The sequence below is a fragment of the Quercus robur genome, chromosome 5 (assembly GCF_932294415.1).
Source record: "Quercus robur chromosome 5, dhQueRobu3.1, whole genome shotgun sequence".
Taxonomy (NCBI): domain Eukaryota; kingdom Viridiplantae; phylum Streptophyta; class Magnoliopsida; order Fagales; family Fagaceae; genus Quercus; species Quercus robur.
This window is the reverse complement of record NC_065538.1, coordinates 67,781,194-67,801,819: the sequence shown is the minus strand read 5'-3', so window position 1 is coordinate 67,801,819 and position 20,626 is coordinate 67,781,194. Positions and strand designations below refer to the sequence as shown.

Genomic DNA, 20,626 nt, shown 5'->3' with positions numbered 1-20,626 from the left:
GATATGTCCCCCCTTTCCTGAATTGCTTCTCTTTCCTTTTTATATTAGCATTTACCCTCCTTCCAACGTCCACGTGTAGGCTCAATTTTCTAGGGTTGATACTTGTCCTATCAGCCTATACCTAGAGTGGTTGGGGGTGGTTGTAAAAGCTGAAGAGCATGGTGAAGAGCATGGACCTATCAGGCTCAGAGTTCTTTATTGCAGTATTGGCAGCCTTTTACTTGGGCCGTTCCTACAATGTGCTCGCCCTTTCTTTTAGGGGCACTCTGGGATGCCGAGGACAAGATCGTCCTCGACCATATCTCTAGGCCGTTTGGATTTTCATTGTGTGTCCTCGGCAATATCTCTCCTAAACTCGGGCCTTGAGCCCTAATGTAAAGTGGGCCGAGGTCATAAATTCTCTGACCCCACAAGAGGTTTTTGGGAGTATATTTGTCATTTTAGATATTTTGAGCATATTTTAATCGTTTTCAAATTTTAAGAGGCATTTTGGAAGTGTTGATGATATTTTGATTATATTAGAGGTTTTATGGGTGCTTTTGTTCTTTTGGAGGTTTCAAGGGTGTTCCAGTCATTTTATAGGTTCAATTGCATTTTGAAGATTTTGGTATATTTGTATCATTTTGGAGGTTTATGTTTTCTTAAGTTTTAGAAGCATAAAAAATTTTCAACCTCAAAGAAGGTATTTTCCATGGCTAATGAAAAATTGTTTTGATTTGATCAAGATTTTCATTTGCCCCAAGTGCCTATATATCAGAAAAATATTTTACGAAAAAACAAATGACACCTAAGAAATTTTGTGAAAAGCTTTTCTAAAAAGGATAAAACTTAAGTATAATAGCTTAAATATAGTACATTAGGATACTTAATTAAATTTAAACCCTGGTTGCATTGACCAATAAAGTACAATTTGTATTATCATTTTCAAGGACAATTAAATTAAATTCAACTATGTGTTTGAATTTAATTAGAGAAACATAATATATTGCACCTAAGACAATATACTTAAGTTTTGTCATTCTAAAAATTACATAATAAAAAATAGTTAATTGGTAACATTATTATATATTAAACTCTCCTATTTATTATATTGACCTTTTAGCTTAACTACCTGCCATGTGTAGTAGAAGATAAGATTAAAAAAAAAAATTAAAAAACAGAAACAAACAAACAAACTTTTTTTTAATTTAACATTTAGTGGTCAGAACAAATCCATTAAAGGTTTAATACTAACAAAAGCACATAAGAATAGTTGTTAGACACATACCTATCCTTGTAAATCAATCCAGACAAATCAGTAGCCTTAATTAGAGCTTTCCTCCACCTTTGAACCTTCTCCAAGTTATCCTTGAATTTTTCTTCATAATTAGCTAGCGCTAATTTAAACTTTCCCTCTTGTTTACGTATTTCTGATGGATTCACTTTATAAAAAATTGGTATAACCAATTGGCCATAATTTCTACACTCAAGAATCTTGACAAGTTCGTTTAAACACCATGTAGAAGATGCGTAGTTTTCAGAAAAAACAATGATCGAAATCATTGACATTTCAATGGTTTTGAGAAGTTCTGTTGAAATTTCTTCTCCTTTCTGAAGATTACTATCAATGAATGTATTAAAACCCTTGTCACATAAAGCTTGATATAAATGACTCGTAAAACCGTCTCGAGTATCTTCACCTCTAAAATTCAAAAAGACATCATACTTTCATAGAGGAATATAAGAAGAAGAAGAGGCTTTGTTGGTCAGCAAAGCCATTGCAGTATATGAACAAACTCAACAAAGGTTGAGAAGATCTAAAAGAAGAGGAGAGATGGATTTCAATGAGGCAGAGAGGAAAGAAAGGGAACGCTTTGAGAAGACTCAAGCACGGACTGCACACGCTACAATAGATGGTCAATTGTCTTGTCTAGAGGAGAAACAGTATTTTCAATATGCAATCCTTCGAACTAACAGCCACGCGTTTTCAATTATGAGATTAATAAGACTTAAGACTTAAGACTTAAGAGTGTGATGGCTTCTTGTTTTCTGACAACGTGGTCTTTATTCTATGAGCAATTTCATTTGTCCCACTAAACGCGGAAATATCAATATCAATATCAATGATTCAATATCAAGTAACAACAACAAAAAAAATTAAAAATTAAAAAAAAAAAGGAGAAAAAAAATAATGAAGAAGAAACAATCAACATTTGTGTGTGTTTGACAAAAATTATTTTTGCCAATTTATTTTACTATTCAGCTTATTTTTGGTATTATTCATGGGCATCACTGTACTTTTTAGTACTATTCATGGGTTCCACTGTACTATTTCAGATAACGTTTACCTTTATTTACAATACTTTTAACAAAAAGTTTTCAGTTTCAACAAAATATTCGGATTCTAAATAGACCCTTAATTTCAATGTTTTTATTTATTTATTTATTTATTATTTTTAAGGCCAGTTATAAATTCTCAATAGATTAGTTAGGTTAGTTACATGAATTCTTTTCTGTTATTCTATTATATCCAAAGTTATACTATCTATTATTTTTTTGATAGACATATATTTTTTTACTATTTTTAACCGATACAATCATTCTATTTTGAACATAACCAAAACATCTCAATTTTCAAATGATCATGGTTTTCAAATCCGGATCGTTTAACGAACCGTTAAAGGAAGATGTTCAACGTTTTAGAGGTCAGACTGAGATCAAACCGAGGTCGAACCGTGATGACATCATAATTAATTTAATAATTATTTAAATTATAATAAATATTTTTAATTAGTAAAAATAGAAAAATTGACTAAAATAATCCAATTAAATGTATTTTTCATATAATATATAATTATTTGGTTATTTATAACTATATATAAATTTATGAAATGAAATGCTAAATTGCTAATTTTGTATTTTTAAAAAGAAAAAAAAATACCAATGACTAATGTTTATATATTTAAATGGGATAAATAGTTAAATACAACTTGTATTGCATGCAAACAATGTGGCACAATAAAGACAACATACATGATACATTGAATGAAAAAAAATAATTAAAAAGTCTATCAACCAATGGAAAGTGAAACATGACACTTCATAATTAAATATCTCCACCTACCACAACTTCTTTCTTTGCCTCTATTTTGGCATTTCAGTTTCATACTGCCACTTCATTTCCCTTTTATTTCATATTTTCTCATCCACACAGTTTCTAGTCTCTGACTCTTCGATTTTTACCCTTCTCACTTTTGAATTTCTTTTCTTCTTTATCTTCACTTTTTTCATTTTATGTTTTATCTTCCTCTATGTTATTCTTTTTTCTTGTGTGTTCAACCCAGTACCGGTAGAATATCGATGTCATTCTTTACTCTAAATTCTATTTCATTTCTTTTTGGCTGAAAAAAAAAATCTAACTCGATTTCATTTAATTACTCTTTCTTTATTCATTTTAAATTATTTCATTCATTTTTCAAAACATTCACTTTTCATAAAATGAATAAAATATTTATTTGGAACAGTTACAATGTTATCTATTTTTTGTGGGAAGCATGGTAGCTAAATGGCATTTTGGCTAATATACAGGGAAGCCAATGTAAAGTGTTTTTATTGGGTTCATTTCCCTTATTGGGCTCTTATGTTATTTTAGTGAACCCAAAGTGTGTTGGGTTAGCTAACTCACGGTACAGTAAAACGAACTACGAAGTACTGGATCAACTTGGATTAGGCCGATTTGACCTTGAGCTGGATAGTGTTAGCCCAATACCAGAAAAAAGTTATTAGGCTCCGGCCCAACCCAGCCTAGCGAAGGTACTTTTTTATTTTATATTTTATTTTATTTTTTTGATAGAAGGAAAAATGAAACAATCTTATTCAAGATTGGGGAAAAAAACTAAAAACTAGTAATAATCATTGGGTTTGGCGGATGTTCTAATTTCCTCAAATATATATATGGGTTTGGGCTTACTGTAAAATGGTTTGGGAGATTGAGGGAGTGTTTGGTACATGTGTTTTGTTGTTTGAAAATATGTGTGAAAATATATGTAGGTAAAAAAATATGTAGAAATGCGTGTAATATTGTTTAAAAACTGAAAATATGTGTTTAAACAAGTCTACCAAATAGCCCCTGAGGTTTTAAGTTCAAATCCTATAATGGAAAGAACTTAAAAGAAAAATCATATGCCTTCACCTCAATGCCCACTAGAGCTCTAGTGGGATTTGGATAACAGCTCATCTCCAGCAGATTCTTCAAATTTTTGTATTGTTTGGAAAATGAAGATTGATTTTTACTTTTTAACTACCTACTTTTTCAAATATACTTTCCAATAGATCTCTATCTCATTTAAATATTATTTCTTCATTAATTCTTTATTTATTCTTTATTCTTTTTTTAACATTTACACATCTTCCAACATTTTTTTATTCAATACTTGATTATTATAATAAAAAAAAAAACATTTGAAAGATGAATAGTAAAAGCTACAGTGTTCTCTACTTATAAAGAAGCATTGTAGCAACTTTACTCTAAAAAATAGAGATAGAGAAGCTGTTGGAGTGGGTTTTTAGGGTGTTGATGTTCTAAAATTGACTTTAAAGAAGCCATTGGAGATACTCTAACTCACCACTTATAGAACTAGATTAAATGGGTAGAATGCTACTATAATAACGTCTAGAGAATAAAATAACAGCTATGACTCGTCCACTTGCAGAACAAACTAAATGGGTAGAATGCTCCTATAATAATGACCAAATAACGGCCAAAATGGCCAAATAGCCATAAAATCCTAACTATATAGTTAGTAGTTTTAGTTTCTAAACTATATTTTTTACTAACATTTCGAGTCTAAGATACTCGATTTAGGGGCTATAAATTGAGTTTTTGGGACTCGATTTTTATGGGTTGTTCACGTCTGATGTGACACTTTTTCCACGTGGCATTTACATGGAAATCGAGTCTCTAAGACTTGATTTACATCTAAAATAAAAAGCAAACAAAACCGCAATGACAACAGCAAAAGAAATAGAAAATATTTATTCATCAGAGAAGAAAGAAAAAAAAAAAACCAGAGACAGAAACAGGGGTAGCGCGCGGCCTGGGTTGGCTGCGACCTGGGTCGTGCGGTGACCTAGGTCGGTTGCGACTTGGGTCGCGCTGTGACCTGGGTCGCGCAGTGACTAGCTGCGGCCTAGGTCTGCACGGCCTGGTCGCAGCTGCATCTCTATTAGATTTTGGCTTGAGCGGCATCTCCATTTCTTCTTCTTTTGTTTCTTTCTGCGTTTTTTTTTTTGCTGTTTCTGCATTTTGGGTAAGTAATAATAATTATTTTTGGGTTAGAAATCGAGTCTTAGAGACTCGATTTCCATGTAGATGCCATGTGGAAAAAATGCCACATCAGACGTGAACAACTCATAAAAATCGAGTTTCAAAACTCGATTTATAGACCCTAAATCGAGCCTCTTAAACTCGAAATGCTAGTAAAAAATATAGTTTAAAAACTAGAACTACTAACTATATAATTAGAATTTTATGGCTATTTGGTCATTTTGGCCCCAAATAACAAAGTCACTCTGGTCGTCCCTTCGTCTCTTTCTTACATTAATAATAAAAAAAAATTAAAAAAAAAAAAAAAAAAACCCTTATCCAGTAGTGCCATAATCCACGACCAAAAGAAAAACATGTTCCTTATCCGTTAGTACAAACAAAGGCTACTACATACGTAAACACTGAAAGGATAGTCCTGGTTGGGAGGAATGGCATCACTACTTTCATCATCAGCATCATCATCATCATCATCAACTTCCCTAAAGCTTTTGCATTTTCCCTCAGCTTTTGAATTTGATGGCATTGGCAGAAGAAGAAGAAGACGAAGAGATAAGAACAATTCTCTACTCAAAGTTACTCGTTCGAGTCTCGCTGATGCCTCTACTCTCCTCCTTGCAGCCCATCACACTGTATGTCTGATTCCCCATTCAAACCCAAAACCCCTTTCATCGTTCTGTCTCAGTATCAAAATGTAGAAGAAGATAAAGAATATATGGAAATTTGATTTTATTGGGTTTCGTTATTTACCATTCCAAATAAACTCCAACATCACGTAAATAATTAGTTCCTTTACTTGTTCTCATCAATTTTCTCATTAATATTATGTAGTGTTATTGAGAATTAGCTCTAGATAGCTCAAATGACGCCACCAAACCTATTGGGTGTGTGTAACTTATCAATTTTAATATTAACAAAAGGGCAAAACTGTAGAGTTTCTTATGTGCTATTCTACCTCAATTGAGTTTAATTTCATGGTTGTATACTTGTATAGTTGTATTGACCTATGCAACAAAAATAGTGTTATTTTTTTCAAAGACAACTAAATGATACTTTGTAACCAAGTGGTTGAATTTAATTCAGGAACTTAAGAAACCGTACCTAATACCCTAACAAAAGTTTACTGTTCTGGAATATATGGTCAATGTTGTGCTTTTGTGAATTTTCAGTCTATTAACAGCCTAAAAGTCCTATAAACTACACGCAGATAACTAAGAGTGAGCATTGTGAACTAAATGTCTTGTTGTGGAAGAAAGTAGGAAAATTGTGTATCATAATAGAGAGGGTTTATGTGGCTTGATTTTAGAAGAGAAAAATGTAGATGATGGTTTTTCTGGTGCCATTTTTATGATTTTCAATAAATTCCCACTTGTTCCAAAAGCCTAAGACAATGGGAAAATGACTAATTTATTCACTTCATCAATATTCTAACAAATTTGTCATAAATGGGTTTGAATTCCTGAAATGCGGCTTGAACATTGCTCTTTCTGATTTTACTGCACATGATTTAAGTGAAAATTGGTGGTCATCTTTTGTTATTTGAGTCATATCTAGTGGAATTATGGTATATGGGTTCACAAGCAATATGAAAAAGAAGCCAAATGTATCAAAGAGTAGGAGATGGAAGAAATAGGATTGCAAATTTGCATTTAAGTGTTTGGAAAATTGACATTTTTTCTCCTATCCAGTGCAAATTACCTGGGGGGGGGTGGGGGGAGGGGTGCACCTCTGTCTGTGTTTCTTCCATTCGTGATTGCTGATATGTAAGAATTAATTCAAGTGAAATTGGTTTGTGACTCTGATGTGTATTCTAGGTGGATAGATACATAAGAAGCGGCATGGTTATTGGGCTGGGGTCCGGTTGTGCTTCTGGTATGGCCATACAATATATGGGTCGGCAACTTCGCGCTGGTGCTTTAAAAGATATAGTAGGGGTACCTACGTAAGTTTGATCTTTTCGATGTCGTTGGTTATGGTAATACTTGATCAGAAATGTAATTATAATTTTTCCCTTTATATGCAGCATTTCTCTTTTTATTTCTTCTGTCTGCTAAAATAAGTTCTTATGCTGCCTATGGTGACTGTCCTGTTGTAATTATATTGCATGGTCCAAGTTTCCTCTGCAGATAATTGTGTTGTGATCTATTTGATCTGTGATTCATTAAATGGTGCAAATAAAACAACTTAATTCATCCACAAGGTGCTCCATTATTTGCAGCCAGAATGAGATAAAAACCATGCAGTGACTAAATGATTCTATTCATTCCCCGAGCATTTATTTTTGGAGCAGAACTTCATTCTTGATGGCTCAAAGAAAAGATGCTTCGTTTCTATTCTACTTTGCCTTGGTTCATTTCTATGCTCTCAGCTAGGTTGTATAATGTTTGTATGTTTATTTCCTTCTTGTCTTGGCCTTGTGCAAAGCGTTTACTTCTTTTCAGTTTCTGTTATCACATATATCTTCTTCTTCTTCAGGTCCGTTGGAAGTGCAAGTGAAGCTGCAAAGGCAGGAATTCCATTAAATCAGTACCAAGATTGTTCTCAAGTGTGCACAAATTTTAAACATAAAATCAGTTTCCTTTTTATTATGTTTTGTGAGTATTATCTTGCATGATAGTTTGAACATACACATTGTGTAGACATATCCTAGTGAATTTTGCCAAAGCAAATACTGCAGTGGACCAGAAGATTTTTCAATTGTCTTTCCTCTTTTTTAGGTATAATTCTTTAAAAAAAAATTAACACACAGATTGACACATGACAAGTTCATAAAGGAGTTAAAATTCTTGTGAGAAGTGCAAGTGAGATTCCATTCTTTTGAAACTTTGCTTACTAGTTTCAGAGATTTATAAGAAGTTTCCTTGACCAATGTCACTGCATGTGTCTGAGTGCATGATAATTATGATATCTTTAAAATTTAAGACTTAGTAAGTTATCACTTATAACTTGATATTTTGTAGATTGATTTTGCATTTGATGATGCTGATATTATAGAAGAAGGAACACTTGTTGCTGTCATTGGACGCCGGAGATTACAAGGTGAGGAGTCAATACTCCAAGAGAAGGTGAGCACAATACTGTTATGTTTCCTGTTTCAATGGGGCTCTCCAACTTGTGCTTTAGCATGGGAAATTTTTAGAAACCATTTAAGTTATTTATGTAAAGTATAATGTTCTCTCTCTGAAAATTTTGAGTTCACATGGATTCATGTTTCCTGGTTAGTTCTTTTTTCAAGATACTTACTGATAAATTTCCCTTTTCATTTTTTTTTCCCTGTCCTTTCAGTCTGTACTAAATGCAGCCAACAAGCTTACATTCATGATCACAGAAAGCCAGTATAAAGGTGGTCTAGATGGAGCTGTTCCAGTTTTAGTTCAATCTGTAAGAAGTTATACACATTATTGGTTTCAAACATACAAAGCGATAATGATCAGAATAAGACATTTGAAACCATGTTTCAGCTCAACTGGATGGAAATTGCTGAAAAGATCGATGACCTGTTTTTAGGTGATGCTGAGGTATGCTTAAATTGTGTTACTAAATTGATGCATACATACATATCATGAAATTGAATATAATTTTCTCTAACGAAACATTGGAAATTATAAAATTTTCTTCTCCTATTCAACTTGTAACATATGGCGTTGGAGCCCCTAAAATCTCATTGGTTTGCAGCAGTGACATTGACTTGCACTTGACCATACTTCGATAAGCAGTTGGCTTACATACAGGAAATGTGGTCCATAGAGATTGCTAGTTGCTTCCTCAAACAATTTGTGACAGGCAGACTAACTTAGTTTTTTAAAGGGTGAACGAATGGTCTTTTCTATGGAAGAAACCATGACAGACAATAGTTACTTGGCTTCCAATGTAGTAAACCTTTGAAATGTTCATTATTGTTTAGGAGAGAAGGAGGAAGTAGTTGATGGAATGAAATCTTTCCTATTAAAATTATAAATTCTTTTTTTGGGTTTACTTTGTAATTGCAGGTATGGAGGAGACCATCTATAGGGCAAGCAGATCCACTAGGGGGTATTAACCCATTAGTCACTAAAGAAGGACATAATGTTCTTGATCTCATATTTACATCTCCAATTCTAAGCCTTGGTGGGTTTTACATTTATGATGGTTCAAACTTAATTTATTCATCCATGTTTCTTCATTCTAGATAATCTCTATTTTTTTAAGTGAATTTTAAATGCAGCTGAAGTAGCTGAAAGCCTTGATAAAGTCGATGGGGTTGTAGACCATGGAGTCATAAACAAGTTCCCGTTAGTATTCTTGTTCCCTTTTAAACTCTTCTTTGTTTCCACACAAATCAAATACATGTCGACACATGTACAGTATGCACACACACATTGAAGAATTAATACATCATGATATTTTGCAAAACAAATGTTAGATTCTGGATGGATTGTGGTACACATGATATGCTTCAACTTATGTTGTCTAAGAACCTATGCCTTCTTTATGACATGAGGTTGTAGTGATCTTTTGAAATATGATTGTACATGTTGCAACGAATAGAATTTATGGTATAACATAAAAACTGAAAATAGTTAGATAACTACTGTAAGCAATCAAGTGTTATTGCCATGACACAGGACAGTTTTTTGAACAAGGAACTTGAAGTTTTTCCTGTTAACTAGTTAAAGTATGTGCGTGCCTGTAAAGAAGTTCGTAAATGCATGTCAGTAAATTCTTTAGGCTGATAGCTAGCAGGCGTGATACTGCTTAATTTTGTAATTGTAAAGTTCCATACTGAAAAACAATCATCATAGCTTTGCTAACAAAATAATCATGATAAATCATTTTGAATGTATATCACATTATTTATAAGTCCTATTTGTGTAATCTACAAGATTAGATCAGTAATATTTAATATCTCTTGGCATGGCATGACATGGTTTTTTTTTCTTAATGGTATGAATTGTGTCCACTTGAGAGTTCATTTTTCAAAGCTTTATCTATATTAGCATGTGCATAATTTCTGAATATCTAGTTCAAGCTTCTCAAATTTCCTAACCTTATATGCTTTACCCGGCTTTATAATTTGTTGAAGAGATTAAGATGTTCCTTTATGATCCAATATTTGCCTATAACTCTATAAAAAAGTGGCATGATTTTTCTGATTCCCCCTTTCTTTTTTATTATATTAGAAACTTGATCAAATCCTATTTTGTCAAATTTCCTATACTTCTTGAGATAATTATAAGACATGGAGAGACATCTGACTGATTTCAGTAACTAAAGACACCTATGGAGAAATATAGCATGGCTATTCTAGTGATTTACCTTCAGCATGGAATTTTAATGAAACAAACAATAGTATAGCAAATGAGAAAAAGAAAAAAGTCATCCTGTTAAGATCATGGTGACCAAATTTCATCACACCACTCATACCAATGAAACGCTTTTATAATAAATTGGAAAAGTTAAAATACGGAATTGTCACATAAATCTGCTAAACAACTCTAATGGCCTGTTTGGATTGCGAAGGAATAGAGAGAAAATGGAGGCGAGTAGAGTTAGTTGAAAATAGACTAATTTTGGAACTAATTGCCACTCACATATGTCAACATCCTTTTTCGTTTTTGTTTTCTTTTCTTCTTGAACTCTCCGCGTAGTTTGTAATTGTACAGGATATACATTAGCATAAACTATTGATTATTTCTTTAAAAAAATTTGGTTTAACATAATAATTTCTCTTCCATTTATCTTTGAACTACAGGTGCACAGCAGTGATTGCTTCAGAAGATGGGCTGCAAATTGTTGATAGTCTGCCAAGAAATGCAATGGAGGCACTTTGATTGTGATAGCCTGAAAAGAAGACAAATGTGGTCCTCACCAGTCACCTCCAACGGTACTGAAAAGGAATCCAGCCCTATTGATTTGATGTCTTCAAAGATTTTATATGTCGGCCTGTAAGAAAGTCAAAGAATTCCAGCCCTAAATTTTCTTATGCTTTAAGTCTATAATACTATTTGTATGAAAAATGAATGAGTATCTTTCTCCATTTTGACATTACCGTTGTGGTGTACGGTGTCATAGGACAAAATATTCACCCAAGTTTCAAGCAATATCCAACATTCAAACAAACAAAGCACTAAAAGATAAACCAGCCTGCCCAACAAGCACACAAAGCATATGGAAAAACTCAACCTTTTAGTACTTTGCCTCAAGAGTACAAAGGATGCTCCGAACTGTTGATGAAGCACAAAAAAATCAAATTCCACAAGCCAACATCCAAATTTGCAAACCATAATATTTTGACTAAGATTGAGCAAGTCTTAATTGAAAGGGGACCAAAATCCAACTGTCTGATTGAGACTAGTGAAGTTTCACATCGAAGAAGATAAAGATCTCTTTGAAAGTTTTGATAACGGGTCGATATGGGGTTCAAAATGGAGCTTGATATTGCAAAATTATTATATACAAAAACTACCTAGACACTTGGCAATTTTTGCTGTGTCACAAAATTGAATGTATTAAAAGAAAAAATATTCAATTTGGAAGGCTTCAAGCACGAGAACACCAAACGAACAAAGAAAACTAGTGAAAACAGCTAGGAAAAGTGGAAATTTTGACCAATATATTTTCAAGTAGCACGTTTTTTGCACCAGTAACTTTTCAAATTTGAAGCGTTGAGAGTCAAATTTGGTTAGAATAAAAAGTTAGTGCCGCAAGTTTTTTTGATGGTACCACAATTGAACTAAAAATCTAGGAATGAGTTTGTTACAACTGAACTCATGGCTTACCGACAGAGTGTACCAAAATATGTTTGGTATGCGTATGCATAACAGATCAGATCATGCGTCTCTAGCTGACACCAGCAGTGCTAGTCATATGCAAATGGTTTGAAGGAAGATATTTCGTTACAGCACTTCTTATATGCTTGACATGTGGACCCCACTTTCAAAAGATAGAAACTCCTGTGCAAAGAGATTTCTCGGTCGGTTAAAGGAAGATATTTTTTTAAATTTTAGTGAGAGAATATAAGAATGAGCTGTAAATTTCAAAGTAGGCGAGTTAGCTGGCTTTATGTGAGCGTTTGGGGTGGGCTGAAAGTGGCGTTTCAGTTCTGCGGTTTTTTTTTTTCCTGCATGTGAACAGTAAAATTACTGTGCAGGAGAAAAAAAAATACTATTCATGCACTGTTCACACACTGTTCACGGATCTTATGATACTATTCACACATTTAAAAATTATTTTACTAAAGTGTTTTCAGTTTTCAGTTTCAGTAACAATAAGTTCAATCCAAACGGACTCTATAACTATGGATACACGTTTGCGGTTGTGCGTTTGCATGTTTTCCCCTTTTCTTTTCTAGCGTTTATGAACAGTAATCGACACAGTTCATGCATGTGATTACACTATATGAGGGACAAAGTTACTGTTTATGTACTATTCATGAGACCCAGAACCACTTTTTTCAGAAAACAATAATAACAATGGGTTTCAAGGTACTATTCACACATTTAAAGATTATTTTTTTACAGTGTTTTTAGTTTTCAGTAAAATAAGTTGTATCCAAATGGACCCTATATATAAAAATAGTTAGAATGGGTGCTCCTTTTTTTTTTTTTTTTTTTTTTTTTTTGTGATAATCAAACATAACCAAATTTCTTTACTTGGGACTTAAGCCCATAGATAAAACATCCATACAGATTTGGACAGCAATCATGGGTGAGGTATCCTTAAACCATATTACACTATTAGAAACATTATAAGCATGCCTAGCAAGCAAATGGGCTGCAATATTACTATGTCTATAGACATGGTTTGTCTTCCACACCTTAAAAGCCTTCAACCACGTTCTTGCACCTTCACAATTTTCTAGGTTGAGCTTGGTGTATGGTTAGGTTTTGAGATAGCAGATGTGGGGCCAGAAAATTCATGGCCTAGGCCCGCTCTATATCAGGGCCCAGGGCCTGATCTGAGGAGACCTATTGTCAAGGATGAGTTTAATGCAGTGATGAGATAAGTGAAAAGACTGCCAATACTGTAGTAGAGGACTCTGTGCCTGACAGACCCCTATTCTAGACCATGCTATTCAACCTTTACGTCTACTCCCAACCACTTGAGGTATGGGCTGATAGGACAAGTCCTCTTCCCAGAAGGTAAAACTTACACGTGGACCTTAAAAGGAGGGAGGAATACGGGTATAAAAGGAAACGAAAGCCAAGAGGAAAGGGGAGAGGAAGGGGAAGAACTTGAAACTCCTCGGACTAAGTCCGAGGAGTCCAACCCTTCAGGCTACATCGTTGTAGGGCTTGGATGTTCAAGCCGAACCACCTTCTACATGAGCCCCCCCCTAAAATCAGGACCGGACCGTTGCCCAGCGATCAAAGGCAAGCCTTTTAAACCCATTCTCTACAAATCATATTGTGAGAGATCTTTTATGTACGAGCCCAACGTCATTCTTGGGCCGTTAAATAATTGTGTCCTTACAATTGGCGCCGTCTGTGGGAAGGCTTGCGCATTGGCCCAGGTGGCGGTGGAGTCAACTCTCTAGCAAGTAGAGGTTCGCGGGGTTTCTTCCATCTTTGACAACATGCAGTTGTTGCTCTGACATAAATTTCTGCTGGGGGCTACGCCCTACAGTGCCAACGGCGCGGGCAGCTCTAGGGGCTTCCGGCCTCAAGCCAACTCTCCCCGCCATGGTCTAGGGGCTGACTTTCGAAAAACAAATAAATACAAAAGAAAAAACTACAAGTTTTGGACAGAACCAAGGCCTTGCATGGTCCTCGGACTCAAGCCTATGGGGAAACCAAGTACACAAAGAAAAAAACTATGAGTTTTGGACAGAACCAAGGCCTTGCATGGTCCTCGGACTCAAGCCTATGGGGAAACCAAGTACTCAAAAGAAAAACTACAAGTTTAGGACAGAACCAAGGCCTTGCATGGTCCTCAGACTCAAGCCTATAGGGAAACCAAGTACTCAAAAGAAAAACGACAAGTTTTGGACAGAACCAAGGTCTTGCATGGTCCTCGGACTCAAGCCTATGGGGAAACCAATTACTTCAAAGAAAAACTATGTTACATGGACCTTAGAATCTATCCGAGGAGAACTCTCCGTTAACAACTGGGTTAATCCCTAAACTGCATGGATTCCCAAGTCTGCCCTCGGATCCTCAGTACCAAAGGGATTGATGCAATATTGAGCAATATGTTACCAAAAACACGATCGGAGTCCCTTACTGCTCGGTTACCCCCTCGGATGAATTATTTAGAATTTATCGTTCTCGGATAGTCTCCTCGCACATATTACGGAATGTTCAGCTGTTATCTCGGTTAGTTTCCTAAGTTTAATTTACGGTGAATTATCGTTATTATGCCTGGTAATGTCGGTAAATTAGAGTTAGTCGGATTATGTTTCAAGGTTTCCTGCTCTAAGTATCATTGAAGAAAAACACGCATGGAGCACACACATTCACAAAGTAGTTGTTGCAAAAAAGAAAAGTATTCAAAACAAGTAAATAAATTCCTCTTTTATTAAGACAAAGAAATAGTACAGCGTACAATGAAAAGCTGGAATAAGCTTATATTAAAGTTGACTACATAAGCGAAAAGAAAGATACAAGAGAGTAAAGATAAAGCCAAGGAAGTAGTACAGAGGAGAGGTTGGCTGCTGCTTCAAGACTTTGTTCAAGGAAAACCATTCCTCAACACTTTTACATGTCTATAACTCAGGCAGCCAAAGAACCCAACGTGGGGCCTGCACCATTGAAGAAAAGGTGTAGAGAGCCCGGCTTCAGGCTAGCGCAGCTGAAGAAAAGGTGTAAGGAACCCAACTTGAGGCCCACACCATTGAAGAAAAGGTGCCGGGAACCGGAAGTTGAGGAGCCTACACAAAAATTTGCCTGCGACAAGGCAGACGGCGTTGATGGTGGAAAATCTTTCTTCTGACACACCAAAAATTTGGTGTGACCAGAACCTGCTTCGGATTTTGACTGAAAGAGGGGAGGGTACCGTTCCCACCATATCCAGGCGGGAGGACCTCTTAAATCTGTGCCTCCCCTGCTCAGACCACATCACTTTAAGTCTTGGAAGGGTCCGATGCCTCTGTGGCGGGTGAAGTTCCTCCACCTCCGCCCAAACCTCAAACATATGGCTCTAAGGGAAGACGACACTGGAGGTAGGAACTGGTTATGGAGAAAGGGTTATGATTCTGAAGAGAGCCAAAGGGTTTGTACGCAAGAAGAGTAACCTCCTATCCTACTTATATAAAGGGTAGGGAGGAAGCATTTAATTTGTGCAGCTTTCCAAAGAGCGCTACGGACAAGGCAGGTCTGGGCTCAATTTCCCACGCCATCCACAACCGTAGGATCTCAAGATCCTCGGGAAGGCGCGCTTTGATTGTTGAAACTTCAGAGTACTCACGTGAGTAACGAAGGGATGACTTTTAATTTGGCATGTCTCCCATGTGAATGTAAAAACACAAGTATGAGTGGAGTGCAGAACTTGAACGAGCCATGATGTGGGCCCAAAGTCACCAAAACCCTCCTTCCCAACTAAAAGTCGGGCAGCAGGATTTTGAGGGGCTATTGTGGGGCCAGAAAATTCATGGCCCAGGCCCGCTCTATATCAGGGCCTAGGGCCTGATCTGAGGAGACCTATTGTCAAGGATGAGTTTAATGCAGGGATGAGACAAGTGAAAAGACTGCCAATACTGTAGTAGAGGACTCTGTGCCTGACAGACCCCTATTCTGGACCATGCTATTCAACCTTTACGTCTACTCCCAACCACTTGAGGTATGGGCTGATAGGACAAGTCCTCTTCCCAGAAGGTGAAACTTACACGTGGACCCTAAAAGGAGGGAGGAATACGGGTATAAAAGGAAACGAAAGCCAAGAGGAAAGGGGAGAGGAAGGGGAAGAACTTGAAGCTCCTCGGACTAAGTCCGAGGAGTCCAACCCTTCAGGCTACATCGTTGTAGGGCTTGGATGTTCAGGCCGAACCACCTTCTACATGAGCCCCCCCCCCCCCCTAAAATCAGGACCGGACCGTTGCCCAACGATCAAAGGCAAGCCTTTTAAACCCATTCTCTACAAATCATATTGTGAGGGATCTTTTATGTACGAGCCCAACGTCATTCTTGGGCCGTTAAATAATTGTGTCCTTACAGCAGACATTATAATTGAAGCATCACCTTCCACAATCACTTCCCCAAGGCCAAGGTCCCTTGCAAAAATAATTCCTTCTTCCGTAGCTCTTGCTTCCACCTCTAGAGCCCCCAATGGGAAGGGTATTTTTCTTACACATTGCACCCATCAATTGTCCTTGCTCATTTCAGATGACCACTCCCACACCGCAGTGCCCTGCAACTTTGAATACAACTCTTTCGGTGTTTATCTTGTACCACCTGCATCTAGGGGGCTGCCATGGTGTTCTGATCTGACCCACCTGTCTGGGATTGGTGGCAACTGGGACATTACCTTGTCGAAATTCCTCCATGTAGTTGGCTGCTTCCCTAGCTATGGTTTTAGCCAATTTGCACCCACCTTCATGCTTGACGAGGTTTCGATTTTTCCATATTCCCTAGGCCAAAGTCGCAAACAACTTCCAGTCAACATTTGTGGAAAACTCCCTCATCAACCACACTACATCGATGAAATCTCTATGTGGTGAAATCCTGTTAGGGAGTTTTATACCCGATTCCTTCCACATCTTAGCAGTTGCTTTGCAACTCCATAGAGTGTGACTTGAAGTTTCGCTTTCGCCACAAAACACACAACCATCCATAGTCATCACTTTCCTTCTGGCCAAGCAATGATTTGTGGGCAAAACATTCTTGCAAGCCCTCCACATGAAGTGTTTAATCTTGCTTGGGCAGTGAAGCTTCCAAATTGGCTTCTAAATGTTGGTCATTTTTGAGCTGTCCGAACAATCCCCACTATCCCCCGCTTGTTTGCCTTCTTTGAGAGCTTGGAGTGCAACACTATAAGCACTTCAGATCGTGAATCTCCCATTATTTGTCCATGCCCAAATTAAGGAATCCGATGGAAAGCCTGGGTTGATTGGAATATCCAACATAGCATTAGCTTCATGGGGGAGGAAGGTGTCTTTCACCTTATTAGCGTCCCAGATACCCTTTTCATAGTCCAATAGGTTAGCCACCATCTCTACATCTGAAACCTGTCTTCTTGAGCTACACACCTTGAAGGATACAAGAGTTGGGAGCCACCTATCCTTCCAAATATTGACCTTCCTGCCATTCCCAATGCTCCATCTCAGACCTTTCTCAATGATACCTCTTGTAGCCAAGATACTACGCCATGCGTAAGAAGGGTTTTTCCCCAATTGAGCATTCATAAAGCTGGAATTCTCATAGTACTTGGCTTTGTATACTTTGTGGAGGAGGGAAGAGGTGTTTTAGAGCAGTTGCTATCCCTGTTTTGCAAGAAGGGCTAATTAAATGCCTTTAAGTCCTTGAATCCCATTCCTCCATCCACTTTCCTAGTACACATTCTTTCCAAAGAGACCCAAGCCATTTTCCTCTCGCTACCTTTTTGCCCCCACGAAAAACTACTCACCATAGCGTTTAGCTCTCGACATAGGGAATCCGGAAGCTTAAAACAACTCATGGTGTATGTGGGGGTGGCTTGAGCCACTGCTTTGATGAGGATTTCTTTGCTTGCATTTGATAATAGTTTGCCCTTCCATTTGGCTATCCTTCTTCCCACTTGGTCCTTCAATCGATTAAAGGCTTTCTATTTTCCTTTCCCTATCATCGGGGGTAGCCCTAAATATTTTTCGTGCTGCATATAATTTGTGCCTCAAAGAGTTTTTTCACGCCTTCTTACATCTCTCTCTTTGTATTTTTACTAAAAAAAGAGCAAGGTTTTCTCCTTATTCAATTTCTGTCCTGAATCCCTTTCATAATCCGAAAAAACCTTGATCACTCGGTTGCTCTTCGCCATGGAAGCTTTGCAGAAAATGATACTATCGTCGGCAAATAGCAAATGAGAAATCTGAGGGGCCTTTCTACACACTTGGACTCCTTTCAATCTTCCTAAACTCACCTCCCTTCGAATCATAATTGACAGACTCTTGGCACACAACAGAAAAAGGTAGGGGGAGATGGGGTCTCCCTAATGAAGCCCCCTAGTAGGGTTGATATAGCCTTTTGGTACACCATTTATAAGGATTGAGTATGACACAGTCTTCACGCACATCATAGTAAGGGCAATCCACCTTTCTTGAAGTCTGTCATGTGTAGGGGTTCCAATTAGTTTAATTGGTAAAGGTTTTTTTTTTTTTTTTTTTTTTTTTTTTTTTTTTTTTTTTTTTTTTAATGGTTGAATAAGAGATATGAAGTTCAATCCCCACTTACATAAAAAACTAATTGGTGTCTTGGTTGCCGTGTGTCTTTTTAGCACATTTCGTCCTCTGTTTTGTTCAACATAGACATGATCCAATGAGACATTGCACCCGAAAACCTAATATTGATTACCCAATTTTTATAAGGTATTGTTGTGAACATGTGTCATGGGATTCCTAACCTTTCCCGTGTGTATTGAAAATTCCAAACTCATGTTTTTGGTTGGATACAGGATTTTAACCCTCACTTAAGTTATGAGATCTCAACTTTTCCTTGACGATTGGATCCCAATGATTGCTGGCAACTTTTTATATACAAATTTAGGTTTGAAAGTACATGGAACTTGGATTGAGATTCAATGCAATAGCCAATAGTTAAGACTAGGAGTGTTCACCAAACCACACAAACCAAAAAAATTGCACCAAAACCACCCTCAAAATGGCATAACTGCACTGCACCATAACTAACAATGCACTGCACCGTATGATGCAGTGTAGTTTGCAGTTTTATAATAAAAAAATGCACAAACCGCACCACACTGCACCCTCTCTATATATTAATATATTAATTTTTTTAATATTAAATATATTTTTTAATAGTTTAATAGCCCTAGTTTTCAACCCAAAAAAAAAAAAAGAAAGTTTAATAACCTAAGCAAGTGTTGATTAGGAAAGCTAACCCAAAATAAAGAAAAACTAGCTCAATAATTTAAAACTTGACCCAAAACAAAGGGAAAAATCAGTTTTGGGCTGGGTAAGAAAAGCCCAAAATTTGAAAAATATATTACGCTTCAAACTGCATCTTATACATTGCATTGCACATCTATCTATTACTAAAAGCTGAAGCGTGGCATTTATTACTGCTGAGCTCCTGTTGTGCCACCTCATCCTCATGTCATTCACCACGTAATTATTATTATTTATTTATTCCTTTATTTTTTTACAAAAAAAATATAAATAGATTATTAACTCATCTTTGTCAGTTTTAACATCTATATATATTTCTTTTTTATTTCCAATTTTCCTATAATTTTTTTTACATTCACTTATTTTTTAAATATTTACACTTTCTTTAAAGTTTCTTCTTCCCTTACCTTTTCATTTCCTCATTATCTTCTACTTTAATATTGCTATTCATCTTTCCCTTCATCTTCATTTATTTGTCTTTTCTTATCCTTTCCCTCTTACTATAAATTTGTCACTCTTTTCCATTCTTTGCATAGTTTTCTCTCACAAAAAGGTTCTCTCTCTCTCTCTCTCTCTCTCTCTCTCTCTCTCTCTCTCTCTCTCTGTTTTGGTATTTTTATTTTTTATTGCATCTCTGCTTTAGGTTGATAAATTTTTGTGTTTTTAAGAACTCTAATTTAGGTTGATACGATTTAGTTTTGTGTTTCAAGTTATTATTATTATTTTGCTCTTTGATTATTAAATTTTATCCGATTACATTATAAAAAAATTAAAGATAGTAGATAAAAATAAAATAGTATTCCATTACATACCATAATTTGTATAATTTAGTGTTTATTGTTATATCTTTTAAATTTTCTTTTTTTTTTCTTCTCTTCTATTTTACTCAATATTGAAATTCAACCACATCCTCCTTATCATTAAATTATTTATATTTTATCTCTCTTTTTGTTTTTAAAAATAAAAAATGTAATTTTTTATTGTGCTCATCAAATTGTACTCATTTTTTTTGAACATTTATACTTTCTTCAACCTTTCTCCTTCTCTTTACCTTTTCATCTCCCCAAACATTCTACCTTGATATCACTCTTCCTCTTTTCTTTTATCTTCCTTTATTTTGTTTCTTTTTATTATCATCCTCATAGCATAAGTTTGTCATTCACTCTTCCATTCTTTACATAATTTTCTCTCACAAAAAGTAGTTATTTCCCGCTCTTTCTCCCTCAATTTTTTGGTGGATTTTTATTTTTATTTTTCTTGCATCTCTATTTTAGCTTGATAAAGTTTTGTATTCTTTAGAACTCTATTTTGGT

At 35.9% G+C, this 20,626-nt stretch overlaps 1 protein-coding gene across 2 annotated transcripts; it reads left to right on the top strand.

The window, feature by feature from the left end:
* Positions 1-5,625: 5,625 nt before the first annotated feature.
* On the top strand, positions 5,626-11,329 carry LOC126726792 (probable ribose-5-phosphate isomerase 4, chloroplastic). 2 transcript variants are annotated; one of them, XR_007656067.1, is made up of 9 exons: positions 5,626-5,934; positions 7,117-7,244; positions 7,778-7,847; positions 8,263-8,367; positions 8,588-8,683; positions 8,764-8,820; positions 9,292-9,409; positions 9,491-9,573; positions 11,034-11,084. XR_007656067.1 is itself a non-coding variant. In XM_050432153.1 (9 exons), exons 1-9 carry the CDS (start codon positions 5,734-5,736, stop codon positions 11,110-11,112), a joined length of 921 nt encoding a protein of 306 aa, XP_050288110.1. In that variant the 5' UTR covers positions 5,630-5,733; the 3' UTR covers positions 11,113-11,329. The 2 variants fall into 2 exon arrangements, 1 of the variants encoding a protein (XP_050288110.1); XM_050432153.1 differs by having other exon boundaries at positions 5,630-5,934; positions 9,507-9,573; positions 11,034-11,329.
* The last annotated feature ends 9,297 nt before the right edge of the window (positions 11,330-20,626 follow it).

What these genes read in the sequence shown, in the direction of transcription:
- LOC126726792 (XM_050432153.1), top strand. Translation starts at nt 5,734, where the DNA reads ATGGCATCACTACTTTCATCATCAGCATCATCATCATCATCATCAACT. An exon ending in AGTCAATACTCCAAGAGAAG is followed by an intron (nt 8,368 to 8,587) that starts GTGAGCACAATA and finishes CTGTCCTTTCAG; the next exon opens with TCTGTACTAAATGCAGCCAA. An exon ending in ATCTCCAATTCTAAGCCTTG is followed by an intron (nt 9,410 to 9,506) that starts GTGGGTTTTACA and finishes TTTTAAATGCAG; the next exon opens with CTGAAGTAGCTGAAAGCCTT.